The sequence below is a fragment of the Oncorhynchus mykiss genome, chromosome 1, assembly GCF_057628025.1.
Source record: "Oncorhynchus mykiss isolate SJ-2025 chromosome 1, ASM5762802v1, whole genome shotgun sequence".
NCBI classification, from domain to species: Eukaryota; Metazoa; Chordata; class Actinopteri; order Salmoniformes; family Salmonidae; genus Oncorhynchus; species Oncorhynchus mykiss.
Genome location: NC_143022.1, coordinates 45926072 through 45951459, shown reverse-complemented (window position 1 = coordinate 45951459; position 25388 = coordinate 45926072). Strand labels below are relative to the sequence as shown.

The 25388-nt window shown below is 43.0% G+C and overlaps 1 protein-coding gene across 3 annotated transcripts in view; it reads left to right on the top strand.

Moving 5' to 3' along the window:
- Window positions 1-12351, top strand: part of LOC110523486 (G1/S-specific cyclin-D2) — a 209178-nt gene extending 196827 nt beyond the window's left edge. For all 3 annotated transcript variants that reach the window (XM_090231929.1, XM_021602222.3, XM_090231936.1), the window contains 2 exons: window positions 1293-1441; window positions 7640-12351. In XM_090231929.1, the coding sequence (XP_090088055.1) occupies window positions 1293-1441; window positions 7640-7813 (323 nt within the window). In that variant the 3' untranslated portion in view covers window positions 7814-12351. The remainder of the gene's footprint in view (window positions 1-1292; window positions 1442-7639) is intronic.
- Window positions 12352-25388: the final 13037 nt, after the last annotated feature.

The following is a 25388-nucleotide window of genomic DNA, read 5'->3' as shown; positions in this document are numbered from 1 at the left end:
TCCACTCCTCAAGCCCATAGGTGGTCCGGCTACAGTGCAATAGCTGTGGGGGGAGGTGGGAGGGCAACATTTTTCTTCTATCAAAAACTCAAAAAGGGCCCGGACACGGACTAGAGAGCAATGTGCAGCAGAGCGTTGTCCCACCCCCCCCTCCCCCACTACTCTTTGTACAGCCGTCGGATAGAATTGGTATCAGTGGAGAGGGTCTGTTGCCTGGTCTCTCAATTGGGTGAGATGAGGTGATGATTTCAAACAATGGAGCCACACACTCTTCTGCCTTTCCTCTCTCAGGCCTGCCGCTGGCTGCACTCAATCAATATGCAAATAAATAGGAGCTCCGATAACACAGGTCACTGGCTGTTGTAGTAACAAGGAGCTGGGCATGTATGTCACCTCAACCAGCTTGTTTCTGGAAAGAAGGGACAAAAATACAGGAGAAGAGAGATAGACAGTGGAGTGATGGAGGGAAGAAATTGGAGGGGGGGGGGGGGTGACAGGCTTAAAGGAGTAGAAGGATTTTTTTTTCTCTCTCTTCCTGGTCTCCTGGCCCGTTCACAAAGTCTTATTTGCATTATGAATGACAGTGAGGGGAGCTAACAAGGTTATTGGTCTTTGAGACGCACGCCTGTGACCACACGTGGAAAAAGGACCTACAGCAGTGAGCATTGGCAGAGGGACTGTGGATCTTTATCCCACCCTTTCTAAGCGCTATGGGGCTTTTTTTCAGCCAGCGCACGGTTTACTCAGGAGCTGGAAGAAAAGGTGCCAGACCAGGGAAGGTGATTGGGGCAGAAGGGTGGAGGAGCAGGGGGGTTTGGGGTTTTGCCTTTCAGCTCTTTTTACAACCCTCATTACACAGGGCCCTGGTCATTAGTGGGAGCCAGAGCTAAAGTGGATTATTTATGACCGCCAGATTAGCCAATCAGATTGTCTCTAGGGGGAGCGTACTGTCTGTACCCCTATTGTGTCCCTTGAAGAAAACTATTCACGTCTCACTCATTAAATGTAGTGGCATTTGATGGCTCACCTGTGGTGTGTGTGTGTGGTGTGTATCTCTGGAAGTGTGAATCAGTGTAAAAGTGTTTGAACGGGGGATATGTTCCTCTAAAATGGACATGTTTTAAAGCTTTACTGCTGGGTACCTTTTTGAAATCGGTTTTACCTCTATAGAACTGTTTTTGAGCAGATGGACAAATGCTTCCTCCATTACAGCCATTTAGCCTTAAAGTACAACTTTTTCATGCGTGTATTTGCATATGACTCATCAGCGTGTTTTTTTTGTCCTCCGACAGACTTCAACTTCGCAATGTACCCCCCGTCCATGATCGCCACAGGCAGTGTGGGAGCGGCTATCTGTGGCCTCCAGTTGGACTCGGGTGACCAGTCACAGTGGGGGGACAGTCTCACAGACCTACTGGCCAAAATCACCAACACTGAAGTGGTGAGTGACCTGTCTTTCTATCCAAATCTGATTTAGGAGAATGCTCTTTCAAATGATAAAAAAAATAAATGGTGGATATTTTCTCAGCCTGATCAGTAGAGTAAGAGCAGAGGTTGACGTCTATTCACGGACTCTTTCTCAGAAGCATTATTCAGTTGGGTATATCTGAGTACCTGCACTTACAGTAAAGTTCATTTGAAATATGTGAGTCAAAGTTGAACCACAACTAAGTCTTTGATCCATTCAGCCAATCAGCATCTCCTGCAAATTATGATTTTTTTTTTATTGGGCCAATTGTGCGCCGCCCTATGGGGCTTCCAATCATGGCCGGATGTGATACAGCCTGGCTTTGAACCAGGGACTGTTATGACGCCTCTTGCACTGAGATGCAGTGCCTTAGACCGCTGCGCCAGCCCATACAGAAATACCTCAACCACTGATTTACGATTGATAGACAGCCTTTGACAGGGTCTGTCAATCGAAACGTAGCTCATGTTTCACCTAATTCATCCTAAAAGGTCACATGCCACATCTGCATGGAGTTGCTATGCAAAGGTAGTGAAATGACATCCTGTGGTTTCCCCCTTCAATCCAGGTTAGTTTCTGACAGCCCAGGCAGCAGCCCACGCCTGATATAAAAGAGCTGTTAATCCACGCAAACTGGGGAAGCAGAGCCAGGCCGCCCTATGTGTGGTTCTGGGGGGAGAGCAGCACTGCGGCGGGGTGGTGGTGGAGGGGCGCTCAGCTCAGTCCAAACACAGACATCCAGGCTGGGCCTCAGCTGGCTCCTGTGCCTGGCTTTCGTCAGAAGGGGAGCGGGCGGAGCTAGCTGGGTTATCTGCGGGGGTGGGGGAAGGGTCTGCAGGATGGGGGTTGGTGAGGGAGGGCGGGCTGGGGGTGCGGGGTGGGGGTGGTTAACAGTGCTGTCATTTAAAACAGACTCCCTGATGTCAGGCGCTAACCTCGTCTGTCGGTAGCATCCTAACATTCCTGGATCGTGTGTTGTGGCCATTCCTCCTGGGAGGCCGGACTGAGTGACCTGAGGGCTGCCTGCTCTGTCCTGAATGGGGGCCTGTAATGCCAGTCCACCCTGCTGTGGCTTGGGGAAGAGGAGACCTAGGGGCATGAGGGTGGGAGGCCAAGGCTGCATGGGCCTCTGTTCTGGTTGGCCCTCTCTGGCTAAACTTAACGCCAGACAGAGCAAGAGACGGACTCTGAGCCTCACAAGGCCTTTCCCGCTGTGGGGAGAGGAGGATAGGAGGGGAGAAAGCTGTTGAAGTGTGAAAAGGGACACCAGGGAAGCATGGCCAGTGTCCCGCCTCACTTGCGATGATTACCCCCTCTCTCTCATGCCCAATAATGCATCTCTGCTGAAGTCTTGCTCCGTAGCCGAGGAAAAACAAATAGCTGGCCTAAGCAGCACAGGCCCTCTGTGTGTGTGTTGGGACCCAGGGGTGTTAGGTCTGAGGCAAGGGAGTTGACTGCTGGCTCCATGATCAGTTCCTCACATTCCTGGATGCAGACAGGCCATGGATTCAGAAAACACCAGAGCAGGGACGCCCCTTGTGATGCAACGTATGCCACGAGTCCGAGGAGCTTTAGTACAACGCTGCTACAGTAGCCAGAACAGCATTTTTGGAAAGAAGATGCTTGACAATGACTTAGCACTGCTCTGTCTATGGTCTCGCTATAACAGAAAAACAGGAGTTGGTGATTACTGGTTGTGTCACACATACCCCACCTTTTCCAAGCTCCGCGACTTAGTGCTCCGATCCTAATGGCTGCCGCCACCTCAATGATCGATTTGAACACAGTCATCAGTGTGGTACGAAACGGAGTAGGAAAGTGCACACACATTTGGTTTGGCGCGCCGGCTGGGGAGATGGCACAGAGCTGGGACGGAGATGGCCAGGCAAAATGTGAAGTAAAGTCTGGCTGCCGATGCCTTGGCACCCCACTGTCATCTGTGGTGTCCAGAGCCGGAGGTTTTCAGAGAGGACATGCGAGGGGGCCAAGTCACCGTCTCCCGCCGCCTGCCGCCGCCCAGAGGAATTTGTGTATAGCCTTAGATACACCTGGTGTGGCACAGAGAGCAGCCAGTCGGGCACAGCAGCCAGTTAGTGAGACTTCACGCCAAGCCATGATGGGCAAGAGGCTGGCACGGGGGAAGAATGAAAACTGTGTTTTTAGGAGGTTTCGATTTGTTGGGATTTCCTGTAAAACCTGAGGGATTCTCTGTCGCTGGGTTTTTTGCTTTGCTGACATCTACGGTGCTACCGTCTGCCATTTGGTGCGTCTGTTTTGATTCTCAACATCCAAGAAGCCGGAAGCATTGCCAGTGAAAGGTAGGACGATAGAAAGTGGTTTGACAGAAGACATACTGTAGCTCCATTAATCTGAAACATCCATTGAAGTTCAATGCGCAGAAGGTCCTTCTCTGTTCTAGCACACAGCAGGCTGAGACAGGAAGAGAGGAAGGGGGAGACGGAGGGGCTAGAATACTGTTTCCTCGTTTTTGTCTGCTTTTCTTGGCAAGCTGCCCCTCTCCCTCTCTCCCATTCATCTTTTCTCTCAGAGTAGCTCACCAGGACACAGGAAACGCACACACACACACACACACACCCCTGTCCTCCACAGCCCCTTCATTCTATCCCTGACCCCCTCTCTCCCTTTTCTTCCCTTCCTGCGCCCCTCCGCTCATCATCCAGCCCTCCTGACTCACATTGCGATCTTCTCTTAGCCAGTTATTTCTAATTTCATCTGGAATTTGTGTATATTGAACAATGATGTATCTATTAATGTGGTTGTCACTCTTAGAACTATAGCCAAAGGGAATGGGATAGCACCTTGTGATGCTCAAACATGACATTGCTCAACATGGGGTCATGGGTCATGGGTTCTACATCGGGTCATGGGTTGGGCATACCCTCCAGGGTAGGGCATGACACACCTCCTAAACACACAGCATGCTGTCTCAGCCTCGGTCTCGGCACAGAGTAGCACTGCCTAGTGTGGTACAGTAGTTCAAAAATTCCACGGTTTCACACATTTTTCCCTCTGGTTTTGGCGGTCTGCTCGACTTCCTCCTTTGGGCGCTGTGACGTCACGGTGGATGCCCGTGGATAATCCGAGCAGCGTGGTTCCTCCTCACATGGCTGTTTGATTAGACTGTCAAAATCATCTTTATAGATGTGGCTGTCTTTGGGTGGAGTTCCGTTTCAGTTTCAAGTTTTAACGTGCACAAGTACAGTGAAACGCCTTTTTAGCTCTGAACCCAACAATAACGTCAACAATATCAGTGTAGGACTAAAAATAACATAAGGTAGAACAAAAACACACGAGGAATAAAAATAACAAGAACATGAGAAATAAGAATGCTATATACAGGGTCAGTCAGTTCCAGGACCATATTTACAATTAAAAAATATATATTTTACCTTTATTTAACTAGGCAAGTCAGTTAAGAACACATTCTTATTTTCAATGACATCCTAGGAACAGTGGGTTAACTGCCTTGTTCAGGGACAGATTTTTACCTTGTCAGCTCGGGGATTCGATCTTGCAACCTTTCGGTTACTAGTCCACCGCTCTAACCACTAGGCTACCTGCTACCCCATGTGCAGGGATACTGGAGTGGTAGGGGTAGATACTGTACTGTATAAAGGTAAGGTGACTAGGCATCAGGCATAAGATAAACGGAGTAGCAGCAGCGTATATGATGATTGCGAGTGGATGGGCGTGTGTGTAGCGTCAGTATGGTGTGTGTGTGTGCGTGCGTGCGTGCGTCAGTGTGTGTAGGGCCATGTGAGTGGGCATAGAGACAGTGCAAAAATCAAATACAAGGGTCAACTAGCCATTTTGTTAGTGATTTAGCAGTCTTATGGCTTGGGGAAGAAGCTGTTCAGGAGCCTGTTGGTGTCGGACTTGAATTAAGGGGTGGCAGTGAGGGAATGGGGACTCAGGATTGGGTACAGAATTCCTACTTTGTTTCCAGTGTATTTCCAGCGCTGCCTTCCTTAGTATCTAGATACCTAAAAACCTATCTGAAAACAATATTGGTGTTTCCAGTAGTCACACATTGAAGCCATTAAAGGTTCTCAAATGAAGCCTGTGGGCCTTGGCATTAGGTCCAATCTGCAGCTATAAAGAGCAGCAGAGAGGGGAATGTCTTTTAAGAAGTAAAGAACTGCATTCTTGCGGTAAAACACAAAACATGTTTTGTGCTTTTTTTTTCTTCTTTTTTTTTACAACTAATGGAGCACATGTTGGTGGGAAGTTGGGTGACGGTCGGGTTTCCTCCAGGCCAGACGCCTGAGGCCCCCTCAACATGTTACAGCCCCACTCCTAGGCCCACTAACCCTAGCCCTCACACAGCCTTCTCACATCTGTCCCCATCCAGGGTCACTACAGGTAGAAAATCAAAGAAATGTCTTAACTGTTATTTAGGTATGAATTGAGCCCATTGATCTGATTCATTTGCCTTGTCCTCAATTGGGCGCAAATACAGAATCATAATAATATGCTCAGTTAATCTAGCCTAAGTAGTGCATTATAGATGTGGCGTTCGTTAGCTCAAGGCTTTTCCTGGAGATTTTGGCATTGTGACCTTTGACACGGTGACCTTTCGTCACTCAGCCGCGTTCAACTCCTGAGGAGCAATTCCCATGTGATAGGCCTCTGTTCTCATTTCACCAAGGCAGCAGGCAACACTTGCCCAGGCCCAGAAGCCATATAAACCAGGTTCAAACAGTGGCCCATCAGGTTTAAATTACCTGTAAATGTCAAAGGAATGTTCCCCTCTCCATAAGCTTCTGGCCATGGGGCTCTCTCAGTCATATTTCCCACAACCACCCCTATGTGCTTAAAGGCCCAGTGCAGTCAAAATGTCGTTTTGCCTGTGTTTTCTATCATATCGGAACAACCGCTGATAAAACTAAACGCTGTAAAAGTGTGAGAACATTTGGTCAGTGTGTTTTTTCTGATAGTTCCTGTTTGAAAATACAATCGACACATTACCTTTTTAATCAGCAGGTTTCGCGTGGGTGGGGTTTTGGTTTGCCTGGGGACATCTCCAAGCGCTATATTAGTTAATTAACCAATAACCAAGAGAGTTCTAAATCTCTCTGCCAGACAGTCCTAGCAAAATGTTAGTTTGAGAAATAGTTTTTTGCTAAAAAGCAACTTTTTCCTTTTGATAATTTTAATGGAAAACGAATATAGTAAGGTACTTAATTACCCAGCGATGATTTGATAATGGGCCTTTAAGACCAACAGAGGACAGGGGGAGGAAAGGCTTTGTGTGCATTGCTATTTTAAACCACCAGAGGGCAGCAGTGTCATACACTGCAAGCCATAAGCATAGTTATTACAGGGCAATCTTATGTTAATAGTCAGATCAGAAGTCTTCCTATTTAATACTTCCAACCTGAGAGCTGAACCTTGAGGCCACAGCAGGCTGACGGGGGGCTCAGGAGTGTTGAGAGGGTGCTTTCTCTGGAGGATTCTCAGGTTCCGTCGGCTCTCTTTGATGCTGAAACCCAATCTGCCTGGCTCTCAGGTGGCCCCCTGCAGGCAGAGACTGGCTCTCGTTAAAAAAGCACCACCTTTGTGTTCCCACAGGATAGTGGATGTAATTAACATAGCTGAGCTTCAGCACTGGGGCCTATACCTGTGTTTTCACTGTTGTCAAGGCTACTGGTGTGTTGTGCGTGGGATGAATAGGGAGATGGGGGAGGCGTTCAGTGCTGGGCCATAGTGGGCTGAGGTAATGCTTGGCCTGGTCCTCTTCTCCGCTCAGCCTTAGCTGTCTGTGGGGGCGGCAGGCAGGGTAGCGGTCATCCAAACCCTGCATGGACCCGGTTCCCAGGGGCTCCTTACAGTCAGGAGACTGAAGGTCTGTGTCACTTCTGTTCTGTCAGGGCTGGGGCTATGTATTATGGAAAGGATAAGTTACCTTGTAAAATAACAGGCAGATAAGTGGCTGTGACCCTATATATTAATCAAGTAATCTACAAAATATTCCAATGTTTGCTTTGGCTATAATTTGGGAGGTTTTTGTGTGTGTGTGTGTGTGTGTGTGCGTGTGTGAGTGCATGCGTATATATATATAATGTTCATCTGGTATGGTATTTGCATATCCATGTGTACTGTGCACGGTTCCTATATTGACGGACATGTCTGTTTGGTTGTGTGTTGCAGGACTGTCTGAAGGAGTGTCAGGAGCAGATTGAGAGGGTCTTGGTGAGCAGCCTGCGAGAGGGTCGGCAGCAGCAACAGCAGCAGCAGCAGGTCCAGCGTGGCCCCAGCAGTAAGACCATGGACGAGCTGGATCAGTCCAGCACCCCAACGGATGTTCGTGACATCAACTTGTGAGCCTGCAGAAAGAGAAGCAGCGCATCCGGAATACGCATCAAATCAGCATAAAAAAAACAACAAAAAACAAAAACAACAAAAACAAACTACCCCTTGAAAAAAAATGCTTGCTAATTTTTTTTAGAGATTTTTTTATTTTGTTATATAAAAACATGCGCCCATGTATTGTATGAAAGGAAAGCTATTTTTAGATATAAAATAGATATACTTTAAAAGCTATGAATTGATATATGGACGCTCTATGGTGCCTCAGATATACAGAAGGCAAGCCAGTTATATGTTGCGTTCTGTTTTTGATTGTAGAGCCATAATAAAGTTATATCGAATAAGACAACAATAGCTTAATGAGGAGTTGAAAAATGTTTGGGGAGACCATTCCAGGCTTGCATATATGGGATCACAATCGGGGCAAGGTTTTTCTGTGTTGTTTAGTTCATTCTTTTGGTTAATGTTGGTCTGCCAGAGATAGGAGCCCAGTAAGGGCTCCGCTGACCGTGAATGGCAGGTCTCAACGTGGCATAGTTTGGCTGTGTGTTGGTGACGAGGGGAGCACTTTGCAGGAATTGCAGAGTGTTGTGCTAAGAAAGAGACAAGTAGGGTCCATGGAACAGCCAAGTATATAATAGTGAATTACATTATTATGATTATTATTATTAAGAAACGTATTTGTGAATACAGAGTAATAGATGTCAATAAGCTCTTTTTGTCAGGCTGATTGTTCGTGTGTGGGTGTGGGTGTGTGTGGGTGGGTGGGTGTAACTGCCATGATGTGAGTTTTGTATCAGCTCAACTGTGTGTGTGTGTGTGTGTGTGTGTGTGTGTGTGTGTGTGTGTGTGTGTGTGTGTGTGTGTGTGTGTGTGTGTGTGTGTGTGTGTGTGTGTGTGTGTGGAAGTGTTATGGCTTGGCGCTTGAGTGGAAAGACTAGACTAGTGGTAGACTATGGAACAGGCAGAAGACTCATTCTCTGCAGGGCATCTATGTTATATCACTGCCTTAAGTTAATATGCGTTGTCGGCCGACAAAAAGCTGGGGGTCCGAGTCCACTTAGTGGGTGAGAGAGAGAGAGAGGGGCGGCTGTGTTCCCTCATTTTTGTCTAGAGGAGTTTGGCAATGGACCATCTGCTTTCAGAAGTTTCATTCGAGGTGTTTGTGTTTTTCACTGCCAACATACCAATCAAATAGTGTTTGTATTTTTATGTTGTTGTTGAGTTTTTTTGTTATTTTGTTACGGAAGGAGCTTCAGGCTGCTTAGCGTCAGCAGGGAGGAGTGTGTGCCCCTCTTGATGGTACATTAGTATCTCAGAGGAGAGGGGAGGCCTGTGGTCTGTGGTGGTTGTATGGGGTCTGGGGGGTGGACAGGTATAGATGGAAACAAAGGGTTTGTTGCAGTGCAGAAGCATGTTGCTGTGTAGAGGAAGGAGATGGAGTTGCTGAAAGATACAGGAGAGGAGCCTAATGGCCTCATATGACATCTATCTGATTTCTGCGTTTTGGGCAGACTGAGGCCACGGGTGGCAAATTAGGATCAAAACCAGACTCATTATTTGAGAATGAACTTTCTGGGTTCATTAGAAGAGAGGAAAATGTATTGGAGCAGGGGAAGATTTGTGATCAATGCATCTGTAGTCCCTCATAGAGTTGTTTCAACGCGCCTGTGATTTCAACAGCAAAGCACTTTGAAAACACGCTCCCCAATGGACAAATGAAATGGTTACGGTGTGGGGATCTATGGATGCTTTCTGTTTTCTCGTTAGCTTTTACTTTGTAGGGCTGGTTTCCCACATTCAGATGTACCCACTTAGCAAGCAGGTGTCAAAATAATGCCTAACACCTTTATGACATGAGGACATTCCGATCTGAAAACATTCCGAAATAAAGAAGAGTGCAAGGTGAAAGGAGCGTCTGACCATTTTTCGTGTGTAATACAAATAACTAATGCCAATTTAAAAAAAAAATAAAGGCTACAGACGAGGTTAATGATTTAGTTTTTATTTGAGAAGTTATCACATTATAAAATATTTGTTCTACTTGAATTTTCTATTTGACCTGCTTCACAACAACAACATAAAGTGGGTGGGAACAATACAGAAAACGTTATCATAGAACATCTGGTGTTCCGAGGGCAAATGAGGTTTTCTTTCAAAAAGATGGAGCTGTTCTATGTTCAACTCTACCTTATTGATGGTTTTGCTAGTAGAGCCTGGCCTGTTGTCTTCAGGTGATGCCCCTGTGTGGCTGTGCTGTCCCCGAGGCTGTGCAGGCCTGACTGATGTCTGTGAACCCGTAGTGATAAAACTCTATGAAAGTTCTATCTCTGCGCGTACCCCTCTCGTCCAGTGAGATTTGCTGCTTCAGTCACTTCATTGGCATGGGGTTTGATCAGTCACCCAGACGTCAGAATTAGACTAATTCACTTCCAAGACTGACACAGGGTACATCGCCAGCACAAGACAGGCTTGATCAGGCAATATTCTCATTGCTACATTTAAAGGTGGATCGAGGTTTTGGTGTGTTTTTTTTCGTGTGTGTGTGTGTGTGTGTGTACGTTTGTTTGTGTGCATGTGTGGTAGGTATGAGGGGAAAATGAGGATTCAGTGTTTTAGCAGGCTACTCAAAATAAATGTTTTTCAGGAAAACGTTTTCTAGAAACCAATCTTATAAACAAAGGCCATCTTCAACCTCACCAAAACTAGCCCCTGTTCATCATTGTCAAGGATGTCTGCCCTTTTTTTCCCTCTGCAAGCTCTATTCTGAGCATAGATGATGATTTGTTTGTTTTTACAAAGTAGTTGACTGTGTTAGGTTTGAATTTGTATTTAGACCACCTTCAATTTGTGTTTTGTTTTATTTTATGGGGTGTCCAGACCCTCAAAACAGTTTGTAGAGCGTTTGTAAGGGGTTAGATACTGTATTCCAAAGTGAAGAGAGATAGAGGAGGTGTCAAGACATCAAAGTGTCAATATTTTTATTGAGTTATTATTATTATTATTGTCTTTTCGCGCTGCTAAAAGCTATGATTTTGTTTCATTCTTATATACAAAAAAAAAAATGACATTACTTAGTTGTGATGTGTCACTTGAGTGTGCTGCTATTTTATAAACATTTGTATTATAATATAATTATTTTACTGCTTAAGAGATACATTCAGAATACTGAAGTAGATGGTAATAGAAGAACATGACATGAGTATTCGACTGGAAATGTTCTTTGTACAGTTTGCTTAGATAGCATGTTTCTTTTCCTTTTGATCTATTTTGCTCTACTTTCTCAGTCACATTGCGGTATCTCTATACCTCAGGTTTACTGGACATAAAAAGAATATCTGAATACCTCACAACTCTACAGTTTTTTAGGGAGCCTGTGAAGGGTAACAGTACAGTAGAAAGCACAGTGGTTTTGTCTGTTGTGAAATGTACTGACCTTGTTGAGTGGCAAGCATGCAAGGCTCCCGCCTGGACTTAAACCCTAGTGGAGGGTGCACAACAACAAGTCAACACTTCCTTGGTCAGTTTAAGTTGATGGTGGTGCTAATTGTGAGACTCGTGTGACAGTCATTGCAAAGACAAATGTGAAAATGTCTCAAATATCATTGATGATTAATTACATGGTTTGTTCCAATTAATGTCGATGGATTTCGGTTCCTAAGCTTGATTTGATGAGCTTAGTTGACCTGTGTGTTCCAGGTGGTCCTATTGTCTGGAAAACCAATACAAAATGGCTAAACCAATCAATCAAAAAGCTCACCACATACTGTATCTGACATGAGGAAGTGTGTTTCAACAGCGGGGGATTTCCCTTAAGTTGTCCCCCTTCCACTAGAAGTTACATAATGTACCTCAGAAATGTCGGTTGCACAACCTCTGTTCAATAAACTTCTGCTTTAAAGAGTCTGACACCATACCAGTCCAATGTTATTCTAATTTCTGTTTTCTTTTTGTATGTTATTATGGTTAGTGGAGCAGATTGTAGGACGTGATTGTGTACATAAAGTGAGGTGAACACTAGAGGTTGCTGTAGTCATGAAACCAAGAGGACTGGAGAGCTGTTAAGTGGAGTGGAGTGGAGCTGAGATTGTGGGGCAACTGAGGATACTGCAGTCTGGTTAAGGGCAAAAAAACAACAACGTATTAAAACAAAAGTTAAGAAGACGGACCCCCTGCTTGAATACCAACCAAAACTTGCTATTAGGAATGTGTTTATTTCTGTTGCTTCCCCTGTATGACGTCTCTCTGAAGTGTTAACACACTAATCAGTCAGGTTTCAAGCAAGTGGGATATTGGTGTCTGTCTGAGTTTGTCCTCTGACTCTGGGGCCCTAAGGCACTCTTATGCAGCTTCTTGTTGGGCTGTTTTTTAGGGGGACTGGATCATGTAGGCCTAGTAAGTGAATAAGTTGGTTTCGAAGTTAGCGTTGAATTCAGTATTGATAACTTCTGTTTATGATTAATCAGCTCTTTATTGGTCTGTCTGAAAGGATCCTTTTAAAGTGTTAAGGGTCAAGGCATGCTGTACAATCAATAAACTCACCATGAATTAAATATATTGTCTCTGCTCTTTTTATGGTTATGACAAATTGCTTTACTCTTTCACTTATAAAATCTTCTCTCACTCATAAAGTCTCTGAGGACCTTTATATTACAAACTGTTAGAAAGAAAATAATAAATGATGTAGGCTACATTACTCATGGATTTAAAAAAAAAATAATATACATTATGTACAGACAAATTAGTTTGACTTCATTTGAAATTAAATACAATTTATACAATGCTATCTCACACTTTTTATATATTTCCTCGACTGCAGAGTGCATTCCCCGTAGACAATACCCTAAAGTAGCAGGCGTGAAAGAAACGCCTGAGCTGTGTTCCTTTCTTTCTGGTCCTGACTAGAAAAAAAACTTTTCAGGAGGTTCTCTTTTGCGCTGTTAAACCAATCCAGTAAATGTGGAGGAGGAGTTCAAATGGAATGTTAACAAAGATGTTTTATTATATTGACAAGATAGTCGAGTGTCCGCTCTAACAATTGAAATGTATATCCTCAAAGATGGAAGGCAGGCGGGAGGAGGCGAGATCAGGTGGGACCCTTCTAGCCAATGAAAGGGAAGATACGAAATGCCACGTGTCCACTTATATCCAGCGGTGAAAGTAAAGCGGTACTCTTAGGTACAGAGCCTGACAAAATAATTAGATGTGACAAGACTGTAACTACCAATTCGATATCATGAACATTTGGGAGAAAAAGTGTACACAAAAAGTACACAACAACGACAAATAGATCAACCAATAAAAAGGATTTTAAAAATAAATAAAATAATAAATAAAAATACATGAGCCTATCACAATAATACAAATAAATGTCAAGAAAAATGTAGGCTTTTACACTATTATTTATCATTATGTATGTCCAAGGCATGAAAAGTTAGGGAATGGACTTGAGAACGCATGGTATAGCCTATACTCCAAAATGCCATGTGGTTCGAGGATTACGTAACATTTTTGCCAAGGCAGAGATGAGTGGCCGACACAGAGACACACGTGGACAGCAGTGGACGCATACATTTTGACCAACTGACAATCGCCAAATGCTGTTACTCTTTACAGGTGTTTTGTGTAACAGATGTCACTTTCGATTCATCACTGCTTGGAGGCTAGAAATATGTTGCTAGTGGATGAACTTGAGCAGAAAGCCTAGTAAAGGAGCCCTTTGAAGTGAGTTTTTGACAACATCATGATTGGGATGTGTTAATGCCACAATAAAAGCTCATTTATTTAAAAATGTAAATGGTGAATCTTTAGGACTAGGCTCACAGTAGCTGTCGAATTAATAGGGATTCTACATTGGAAAAAAATATAAAAACGCAACATGCAACAAAATTCTATGATTTTACTGAGTTACAGTTGATAAAAGAAAATCACTCAATTTAAATAAAGTCATTAGGCCATAATCTATGGATTTCACATGACTGGGAATTCATGCAGACTCCTCTGAACAGTTGATGTTGAGATGTGTCTGTTACTTGAATTCTGTGAAGCATTTCTTTGACCTGCAATCTATGGTACAGTTAAATCTAATGAATTTATCCTCTGCAGCAGAGGTAACTCTGGGTCATCCTTTCTTGTGGCGGTCATCATGAGAGCCAGTTTTATCATAGCGCTTGATGGTCTTTGCGACTTGAAGAAACTTTCAAAGTTCTTGACATTTTCCGGATTTACTGACCTTCATGTCTTAAAGTGATGATGGGCTGTCATTTCTCGTTGCTTATTTGAGCTGTTCATGCCATGATATGGACTTGGTCTTTTACCAGATAGTGCTATCACTCCTACCTTATCACAACATAACTGATTGGCTCAAACGCATTAAGAAGGACAGCAATTCCACAAATGAACTTTTACCAAGGCACACCTGTTAATTGAAATACATTCCAGGTGACTACCTCATGAAGCTGGTTGAGAGAATGCCAAGAGTGTGCAAAGCTGTCATCGAGGCAAAGGGTGGCTATTTGAAGAATCTCAAATATAAAACCTATTTTGATTTGTTCAACACTTTTTTGGTTACTACATGATCCAGCCTTGATCAGGAGTCCCATAGGTGAAGCACAATTGGCCCAACTTCGTCCTGGTTAGGGTTTGGCAGGTGTAGGTCATTGTAAATAAGAATTTGTTCTTAACTGACTTGAAATAACAAATTCCATATTTGTTATTTCATCGTTTTTTTTCTTCACTAATATTCTACGATGTAGTAAATAGTAAAGATAAAGAAAAACCCTTGAATGAGTTGGCGTGTCCAAACTTTTGACTGGTACTGTATGTATCAGGTCCATTAGAAAAATGTGGGGCACGTGCTTGAGGTCCTATACCTGGAAGAAATAAAACCTACTTTCACCCCTGCTTATATCAGTGCATTTGTAACAACCTAATCATTACAAAACTTAAATTCGATCAAATAAGCCTCACATAGCAAATTAGCAATAAAAAAATGTTGTTGACCAAATTTGACACTCATTGACCATACAAAAAGTCCTGTCTTTGTGATATTATTTTCGTGGACAGATTTTGGGCGGAGTATACCCTCTCTCTTCGCCTCTTACTCTCCGCTGTCACCTTGTTAATGTCCAAAAACGGAAGACCCGTCACAGGCTCTCTTTCCATTTCCCCTGAAAACCATTTTTTTCTAATCCCGAACCCGCTGAGGGTGGGGTCCTTACTATACGGAATCATTGGGACGTCCCTGTCCCATAGAAATTGATTTTTAAAGGGGTTAGGGTAGATCAAGGTTAAGGGTGGGGTCGTCCCAAGGATCCCAGATAACACTAACCACGTGTATGCTGTGTTTTGCGGGTGGTTTTGGAAGAGAGCTAGCTACACTTGAATAACTGTAATTTCAAGTGCATCAACTACTTTAATGCTTAGTTTACCTTTGCCATAACGATAGTCCAACAGTAAATGTGAATTATTCAGAAGATACTTCGGTCACTTCATTACTATTCAGTGTCAGTTGACGTTTGCATAGGCTGCTACTTTTGACTACAGTGAATGGCAAATAGCCCTCGGGTATTGACAAGGTACACGTCAAGTCGACAAAAATGGGTGAATGGTTATCATAATGCTGTACATTTTAGAATTTGAACAGTTTAAATGCTACAATCAGTGCACGCCACCGCAACAAACGCTCTGTACTGAGCTGGTGTCGCATTTCTCCAGTGCATGTCCAGATAAAAGGTCAAACTGATTACGAATGTTTAGCCCTGCTTCTCAGAAAACAAGGAGTTTCAAGTTGTAATGTCACGTGCACAATTGTCTTTCTTGCAAGCGCTAAATCCAACAATTAAATAATCAATCATGTAATACTAAAAATAACAAGGTCGAAATTAAACACACGAGAAATAAGAAGAACACGAGAAAGTAAGTAAGCTGTATACAGGGTCAGTGCCAATACCGTATTTACAATGTGCAGGGATACTGGAGTGATAGAAGTAGATATGTAAGGTGACTAGGCATCAGGGTTTATAATAAATAGTAGCAGCAGAGTATATGATGATTGTGTGTGTGTGTGTAGTCAGAATAAATGTAAGTGCATATTATATGTGTGAGTGTTTGTAGGGCCCTGTGAGTGTGCATAGAGACAGTGTAAAAAATAAATACACGGGTCAAATCAGATAGTCTGTAGCCATTTTGTCATCGATTTAGTTAGCTATTTAGCAAGTCTTATGGCTTGGGGATAGAAGCTGTTCGGGAGCCTGTTGATGTCAGACTTGATGCACTGGTACCGCTTGCCATGCACAAGCAGAGAGAACAGTCTATGGATCGAGTAAACTAAGATCATTGCTTCAATAGTTATACAATATGCCTGGAGAAATACCCTACTAAACTAAGCCATGCGTTTTGATGTGTTTCTCACTAGATGGTGTCTTCTGTATTGAATTGTATTCTATGGTATATTGTCTTATTTCATGCTTATATATCATTTTTTTCCCTCAGTGGTGAAACAGAATGGAATAGAAAATACCTTCTACAAGGTGTAATTTACTATAAAAGTACATCTGGTGCTACTGTTTTCATACCGTTTTGGATACATTAGAGAGCCTTGAATGAAATGTGTCAAACAGCACAAGGTAGAAATTTAGGAACAGATAATCCCAATAGATTTCCTAGATGTCATGTTTCAGTGGCATATCACTAACACTGTGAGGTTTGCAGTGTCACTCCAATCCTGGGAATTTCCCAATCCCCCCGGCCAGGTGATAGACGTGGTTGGTGGTGGACATGAAGTACATGGATACAGCAGCTGGTCTATCGTGGCTGAACTTCCGTCCTCCAGGGAGAGAGACTATAGCGCATGTAAGTCATTCTGGGGGATCCTAAGGGAGCGTGTCTGTCTGCCTCTTTCTCCCTCTCTATATACTTCTCCTGATTGGAGACCAGAGGCAATACATTTTATCAACACTAGATGGCACCGTTGGCATGCATTACAGGGTAATCCATTCTTGACTATGAATATGCCAAATAAATGTTTTCCATAACAGGTGCCTTCATCAAATACATTTGCTTGAGGTTTGTCTCCTTGATGCTTTTGAAGTAGGGATCAAAGTACATAGGTATTTGGTGCCACACCTCTTATTGTCTCCATGAGAAAGTCAGTACTTCAGTCGGAGAAAACAAATGTACAGTGTGGGCGTGTGTGTGTGTGTGTGTGGGGGGGAGGGGGGGGGGGGTGTTCTAATGAGACCAAGAACTTACATTTAGCTAAGACTTAGCAATTAGGACTTAGCTTGCAGGTCATACGTCCAGTGTCAGTGTGATCCAACAGCTAGTTTACGAGACACGTTGTCCAGATGATGATGCAGATCTGCCATGGTATGTGACCTCAGTATCTCTCTAACCACCCAGGACATGTTGTAGGCCCCTCAATCAGGATGGAACCGGTGTCAACCAGTCTGTTGTGTGGGTGTAGGAGAAGAACGGGAAGGACGAGTCTGTGTTGTGAATAAGAGTGCTTTGTTCTGTGTTAGATAAAGACACGGATCGAAGAGTTTCTGGAGCACCTGTTCCAGCGCATGGTGGCTGACCACTGCGGACCAGAACAGAAGGAGACAGGGATTCCTCAGACAGAGGGGGCTCTCGCAGGCAAGCCTGCGAGAGACATCCCTGCCATGCGCTGGTGGTCAGCCATGGGGCCCTCATACAGTTGAAGTTGGAAGTTTACATACACCTTAGCCAAATACATTTAAACTCAGTTGTTTCACAATTCCTGACATTTAATCAGAGTAAAAACACTCTGTTTTAGGTCAGTTAGGATCACCACTTTATTTTAAGAATGGGAAATGTCAGAATAATAGAACAGAGAATTATTTATTTCAGCTTTTATTTCTTTCATCACATTCCCATTGGGTCAGATGTTTACATTCACTTAATTAGTATTTGGTGAAATGTTTCAGGTAGCCTTCCACAAGCTTCCCACAATAATTTGGGTGAATTTTGTCCCATTCTTCCTGACAAAGCTGGTGTAACTGAGTCAGGTTTGTAGGCCTCCTTGCTCGCACACGCTTTTTAAGTTCTGCCCACCAATTTTCTATAGGATTTGAGGTCAGGGCTTTGTGATGGCCACTCGACTTTGTTGTCCTTAAGCCATTTTGCCACAACTTTGGAAGTATGCTTGGGGTCATTGTCTATTTGGAAGACCCATTTGCGACCAAGCTTTAACTTCCTGACTGATGTCTTGAGATGTTGCTTCAATATATCCACATAATTTCCCTCTCTCATGATGCCATCTATTTTGTGAAGTGCACCAGTCCCTCCTGCAGCAAAGCACTCCCACAACATGATGGTGTTCTTCAGCTTGCAAGCCTCCCCCTTTTTCCCCCAAACATAATGATGGTCATTATGGCCAAACAGTTCAATTTTTGTTTCATCAGACCAGAGGACATTTCTCCAAAAAAGTACGATCTTTGTCCCCATGTGCAGTTTCAAACCATAGTCTGGCTATTTTTATGGCAGTTTTGGAGCAGTGGCTTTTTCCTTGCTGAGCAGCCTTTCAGGTTATGTCCATATAGGACTCGTTTTACTGTGGATATAGATACTTTTGTACATGTGTCCTCCAGCATCTTCACAAGGTCCTTTGCTGTTGTTCTGGGATTGATTTGTACTTTTCGCACCAAAGTACGTTCATCTCTAGGAGACAGAACACGTCTCTTTCCTGAGCTGTATGACGGCTGCGTGGTCCCATGGTGTTTATACTTGTGTACTATTGTTTGTACAGATGAACCGTGGTACCTTCAGGCGTTTGGAAATTGCTCCCTAGGATGAACCAGACTTGTGGAGGTCTACAATTTTTATTCTGAGGTCTTGGCTGATTTCTTTTGATTTCCCCATGATGTCAAGCAAAGTGGCACTGAGTTTGAAGGTAGGCCTTGAAATACATCCACAGGTACACCTTCAATTGACTCAACTGATGTCAATTACAATATCAGAAGCTTCTAAAGCCATGACATTTTCTGGAATTTTCCAAGCAGTTTAAAGGTGAATTCTAAGTGAAATAATCTGTTTTTAAACAATTGTTGGAAAAATGACTTGTGTCATGCACAAAGTAGATGTCCTAACCGACTTGCGAAAACTATAGTATGTTAACAAGACATTTGTGGAGTGGTTGAAAAACGAGTTTAAATTACTCCAACCTAAGTGTATGTAAACTTCCGACTTCAACTGTAAATGGGGTAGAGTGGAAGGGGTTGAAGGGAGGAACACATCTCCTGGTTTGTTCACACTAGGGCAGACGAACCGTATTGTGCTCTTTAGGAAATGTTCTTTTCACATTGTCCTTTCCAGCATGGCTTCAGCAACTATGGTGGATGCGTAACCAAGCCAGCACAGTGGAGCTTGGCTTCACTCGGCTTGGCCCTATAGTGTGGATCAGGCTATTAAGTGCTAACTAAGATATACACAGAGACAGACACCACACAGGCATCTGGTTTAAAGTGATTTAAATCGTTTAAAGTCATATATGTATTTGTTTTGTCTCGTACTTTGTCAATGTACATTATTTAAAACAATCAAGGTTGAGGAAATAAACAGTCATATTTTGAAGCTTTCCCATCTCATCACTGCTCAACCAGTTGACTTGTTAAAAACCTGTCCTTAAAATTCTAATTTCAGATTCTTTGACACCATCTAAATTCAGCCGTTCATAACTTTAGTTGAATGCCTTATTTTAACCTCAGTTCCCATTTCTGTGTTGCAATGTACTGACATCACTGCGTTCCTCTCAGGCTGCTGATAATTATTGATTCACTGTTAACCGGTGCGGCTCTTTGCTCTTATCACTCTCTGCTTCTATATACACGGAGTGTACAAAACATTAACATGGGCTTTCCATGACTTAGACTGACCAGGTGAATCCAGGTGAAAGCTGTGATCCCTTATTGATGTCACTTGTTAAATCCACTTTAATCAGTGTAGATGAAGGGAAGGAGACAGGTTAAAGAAGGATTTTTAAGCCTTGAGAAAATGTAGACATGGATTGTGTATGTGTGGCATTCAGAGGGTGAATATTTATGTGCCTTTGAACGGCGGATGGTAGTAGGTGCCAGGCGGGCCTGTTTGAGTGTGTCAAAGACTGCAACGCTGTTGGGTTTTTCACGCTCAACAGTTTCCCGTGTGTATCAAGAATGGTCTACCTCCCAAAGGACATCCAGCCAACTTGACACAAATGTGGGACGCATTGGAGTCAACATTGTCCAGGATCCCTGTGGAATGCTTTCAACACCTTGTAGAGTCCATGGCCGACGAATTGAGGCTATTCTGAGGGAAAACGGGAGCGCAACGCAATATTAAGGTGCTTCTAATGCTTTGTACACTCATTGTACACTGAACAAAAATATAAATGCAAAATGTATAGTTTTGGTCCCATGTTTCATGAGCTGAAATTAAAGATACCAGAAATGTTCCATACGCATATGCATTCTCTCAAATTCACACATTTGTTTACATCCCAGTTAGTTAGCATTTCTCCTTTGCCAAGATAATACTGACAGGTGTCAGGTGAGGCAGGTGTGGCATATAAAGAAGCTGATTAAACAGCACGATCATTACACAGGTGCACCTTGTGCTGGGGACAATAAAAGACCACTCTAAAATGTGCAGTTTTGTCACACAACACAATGCCACAGATGTCTCAATTTTTGAGGGAGCATGCAATTGGCATGCTGACTGCAGGAATGTTCACCAGAGCTGTTGCCAGAGAATTTAATGTTAATTTCTCTACCATTAGCTGCCTCCAACGTAGTTTTACAAAATTTGGCCGGAGGTCTAACTGGCATCACAACCGCAGATCGTTGTGTGGGCAAGCGATTTGCTGAAGTCAACGTTGTGAGCAGAGTGCCCCATTGTGGCAGTGGGGTTATGGTATGAGCAGGCATAAGCTACGGACAACAAACACAATATCATTTTATCGATGGCAATTTGAATGCACAGGAATACTGTGACGAGATCCTGAGGCCGATTGTGAGGCCCATTGTTTTAAGGTATCTGTGACCAACAGATGCATATCTGTATTCCCAGACATGTGAAATCCATAAATTAAGGCCTAATGCATTTATTTAAATTGACACATTTCCTCATATGAACTGCAACTCAGTAAAATCCTAGAAATTGTTGCATGTTGCGTTTATATTTTTTGTTCAGTATATATCCTCCTGTGTTATGGTTAAAACTGTGGAGGGACACTAAGTGAAACTACTGTTGTTGACTGGACATTTTGTAATTGTTTTATTGTTGTGAATTACCACTAGTGTAGACAAGAGACACTTAAATAGGCAACGGTATGCTCATACTTGATAAGTATTTGAGTTGACCTTTTTCTTACCTTTGAGGTTATCTCCATCAATTTCCGATTGTGACAATTAATGGTGTAATTTTCTATAGCTATTTTACTGGTTGTTTATTTGGTGAATGAAATGTAGAAATGTGGCTTATTGCACAAACGTTCAAATAAATCGCTGTTAAGTAAAGAACACACTTTAGGAAAGAACGGAGGTTCCAGACTTGTTTATCCAGGCACAATGTCTATTTGTATTACATCAACTTTTGACTGGGTTAATTTGTTTATTTATGTATCTAATCAGACTGTACAGCACATCTCCTTTTTGAAACTACTCACATCACGTTCTATATGTTTTTGTCACCAGACTGAAAAATAGAACTTCATGCTTTTGAAAGGTAATGCGTGATTGACCACAGATTTACCTCTTGGAATCCAAGTTTATTGACCACTACCACTAGTTTCTCAGAGTCAACTTACCTCCTATTGTTCCATAGTCAATGAATGAACCATGGGTAACATTAATTACACCTATAATCAGTTGCGACGTGTCATTCAGAGCAAAAAATATAATTATATATAATATCATATATAATATAACAATAATAATTGTGCATGTTATTTTGGCATTAATATGTGTCACATCAGTTTGCAAACAATTTGAACAAAAATCGTAATTGAGATAATAAAGCCACATACAAACATGATCTCTTTTTTGCTTTCTTGAGTAAGGCAACTCCAAAATGCATGTGTTTCAGCCTAACTCAGTGCTTTCTGTGGTGGGGCAGTCAGCGGAAAATACGGAGAGTAGGAGTTTGTAATGTTCTCTAGTTGCTTCGTGTTCTGTCACTCATGGGGACACTACGTCACTGCAAAATCTACAGTTAGAGCTCGAAAATTCAAGCCCCTTGGGTGCTGCTATAGACTTACATTAGAAGTGCCCATCCAAGAAGGCTCAAGGTCCTTGGCCACAGGTAAAATAACAAATCACGTTATATCTACCATAGCTTTGATTGGACTGATCATGTCAACAACATCATACTTTCAAAATCTTAACTAGCAATCTAGACAAGCAGTCATCATCATGAATCAAGTTGACAATCTACTGGCAAATCCTTTTTCAAACCTTGTCATATGAAGAGAAATTATAGATAAAAAGTATCGGTGCTTGTCGGCCATTGGAACATTACACAACAAGTTGGAAATCGCAAATTCAACACTAAGTGCTGAGGCGTGATAGCAAACTCAGGTTCCATCCCAGGCTGTGTCACAGCTGGCCGTGACCGGGAGATGGCGCACAATTGGCCCAGCGTCGTCCAGGTTAGGGGAGGGTTTGGCCGGCCAGGATTTCCTTGTCTCATCGTTCTTTAGCAACTCCTTGTGGCAGACTGGGCATCTGCAAGTTGGATTCCGGGTTAAGCGAGCAGTGTGTCAAGAAGCAATGCGGCTTGGCTCTTGGCTTTCACCGAGTCTGTAGGGGAGTTGCAGCGATGAGACAAGATCGTAAATTCTGGCCCATGGCGTTGCATGTGAATGTTTAAATTTTTAAATTTTCTCCCAAATTTCAAGATATCCAATTAGTAAAGTTTGAATACATTGGCCATGCTGTCAATCCACCATGACTTCTGCCACGTTCAAAACAACTGGAAACTTGGAACTGGGAAATCTCAGACTTCAGTGAGTTCAAGACAACTGGGAAATCGGAAAAAAAACTAGCTCCGACTGGGAAAATACAGAAATGTATTTTGAACGCTCATCCAACTCGGAATTACAAATCGGGGACTCATACCTCTTTCTAGAGCTCACAAGAAGGACCGGCTCGCCACTTGTTCAAGTGACCACAACAGAACAAGATGAGTCCAAAAATGTCTTGTATGCTGCTGCATAAATTATGTAGTATATCATGACGCAACCGTTTGTAGTAGATGGTAGCAGATTGTGGTAAATTGCATCATACTGGCAACAATGGCAGATATTTAAATAATGTGCCATAGAATTCTGTGGCACTCCGCAAGCTGTGGTGCAATACGCCGCAACTTGTAAGGAAGAGCCACTGTAGCTAATTGCATTTTAATTGCATATTAATGGAGTTTTTGCCTTTACAAAAGAGGAATAGGGACTGTTCCTTATTCCACTTGCATAATAACTTCAACCACTCAAACCCATTTCTATGCTATTAGAAAATACTTATGTAACAACTTTAACAAGATAGCGCTGCAGTGGATAGTAGCCGCCTTATGGGCTCCTGACTAATTCTGCTATTGTTTGTGTTACGCTGGTCTTAACTTTTTGTGTGCATAATGTCTCCGACATCATTTCCTATGACACTAAACAGCTTCTGGACATCAGAACAGTGATCATTAACCTCGATTTGGATGCACATTTCTACTTCAACGAGTTGGCAGTTCTGGATGTTCTGCTTACTCCGGACCAGGCCCTAATCCCTGGGACTCGAGAGAGGAAGTGACAGCGAAAGAGAGGCAGGCAAGGTGGTATCCTGACGAGACTACGTCATTGAGCAAATAGACTGCCATTGCCCTCTGTTCTATTGGCAAACGTGCAGTCACTGGAGAACAAACTGGATGAGCTCCGTTCGAGACTATCCTATCAACGGGACCTGAAATGCTGTTTCCCAATGTCGTGGCTGAATGACTTGGATAATATACATCTCTTTGTTAACATCTGGTGCACCATGTCTAATGTTAAGGAAGTCTAGAATTGTTGCTCGCCTGAGGTAGAATACCTCATGATAAGCTGCAGACTATACCATTTACCAAGAGAGTCTATCTATATTTTTTGTAGCTGTCTAACAACTGGGCACACACTGGTTGAATCAACGTTGTTTCCATGTCATTTCCATACAATTAAGTTGAACCAATGTGGAATAGACGTTGAATTGACATCTGTCTCCAGTGGGTATTTACCACCACAAACCGATGCTGGCACTAAGACTGCACTTAACGAGTTGTATAGAGCCATAAACAAGCAATAAAATGCACATACAGAGGCAGCGTTTCGAATGGCCTGTGATGTTAATGCAGGGAAACTGAAATCAGTTTTACCACATTTTTACTGGCATGTCACCTGTGCAACTCTAAATCACTTTTAGAGCAACACTTGACCATGTATGAGAGCACCGGCTGTTCCCGGACGCTGGTTTGATCTCGCTCTACAGCTGCACCATTTAGAACATCTTGACTGGCTGCATCACAGCTTGGTATGGCAATGCAAGGCGCTACAGAGGGTGGTGAGTAGGGCTCAGTACATCACTGGGGTTGATCTCACTGCCATCCAGGACCTATATACCAGGCGGTGTCGGCGGAAGGCCCCAAAAATGGTCAAATACTCCAGCCACCCAAACCATAGACTGTTTTCTCTGCTACCGCATGGCAAGTGGTACCAGTGCTCCAAGTATGGAAACAATAGGACCCTGCACAGCTTCTACCCCCAAGCCATAAGACTGCTAAACAAACTTGCTAAATAGCTAGTCAAAATAGCTTTGCACTAACTATTTTGCACTGCCTCTATGGACACACACTGGACTCTACTCACACATACTTACACTGACACCCCAACACACACACACACACACACACACACACACACACACACACACACACACACTACATACACCCACACACACACATAACACGTGCACACATGCATACTGACACCACACACACTCACATTTTCACACACACTGCTGCCACTGTCTATTATTTATCCTGCTGCCTAGTCTCTTTACCCCCTACTTTACCCCTACCTATATGTACGTAGCTATCTCAATTACATTGACTCTACTGGTACTCCTATTATTTTTCTTTAGCCCTGCATTGTTGTAAAAGGACCCTTAAGTAAGCATTTCACTGTTAGTCTAAATCAAATTGTATTGGTCACATACACGTGGTTAGCAGATGTTATTGCGAGTGTAATGAAATGCTTGTGCTTCTACTTCCGACAGTGCAGCAATATCTAACAAGTAATATCTAACAATTCCACAACAGATACGTAATACACACAAATATAAAGTAAAGGAATAAGAATATATAAATATATGGATGATCAATGACAGAGCAGCATAGGCTAAGATGCAATAGATAGTATAGAATACAGTATATATATATATATATATATATATATATATATATATACAGTATATATGAGATGAGTAATGCAAAATATGTAAACATTTTTAAAGTGTCCAATGATTTCAAGTCTGTATGTAGGCAGCAACCTCTGTGCTAGTGATGCCCATTTAGCAGT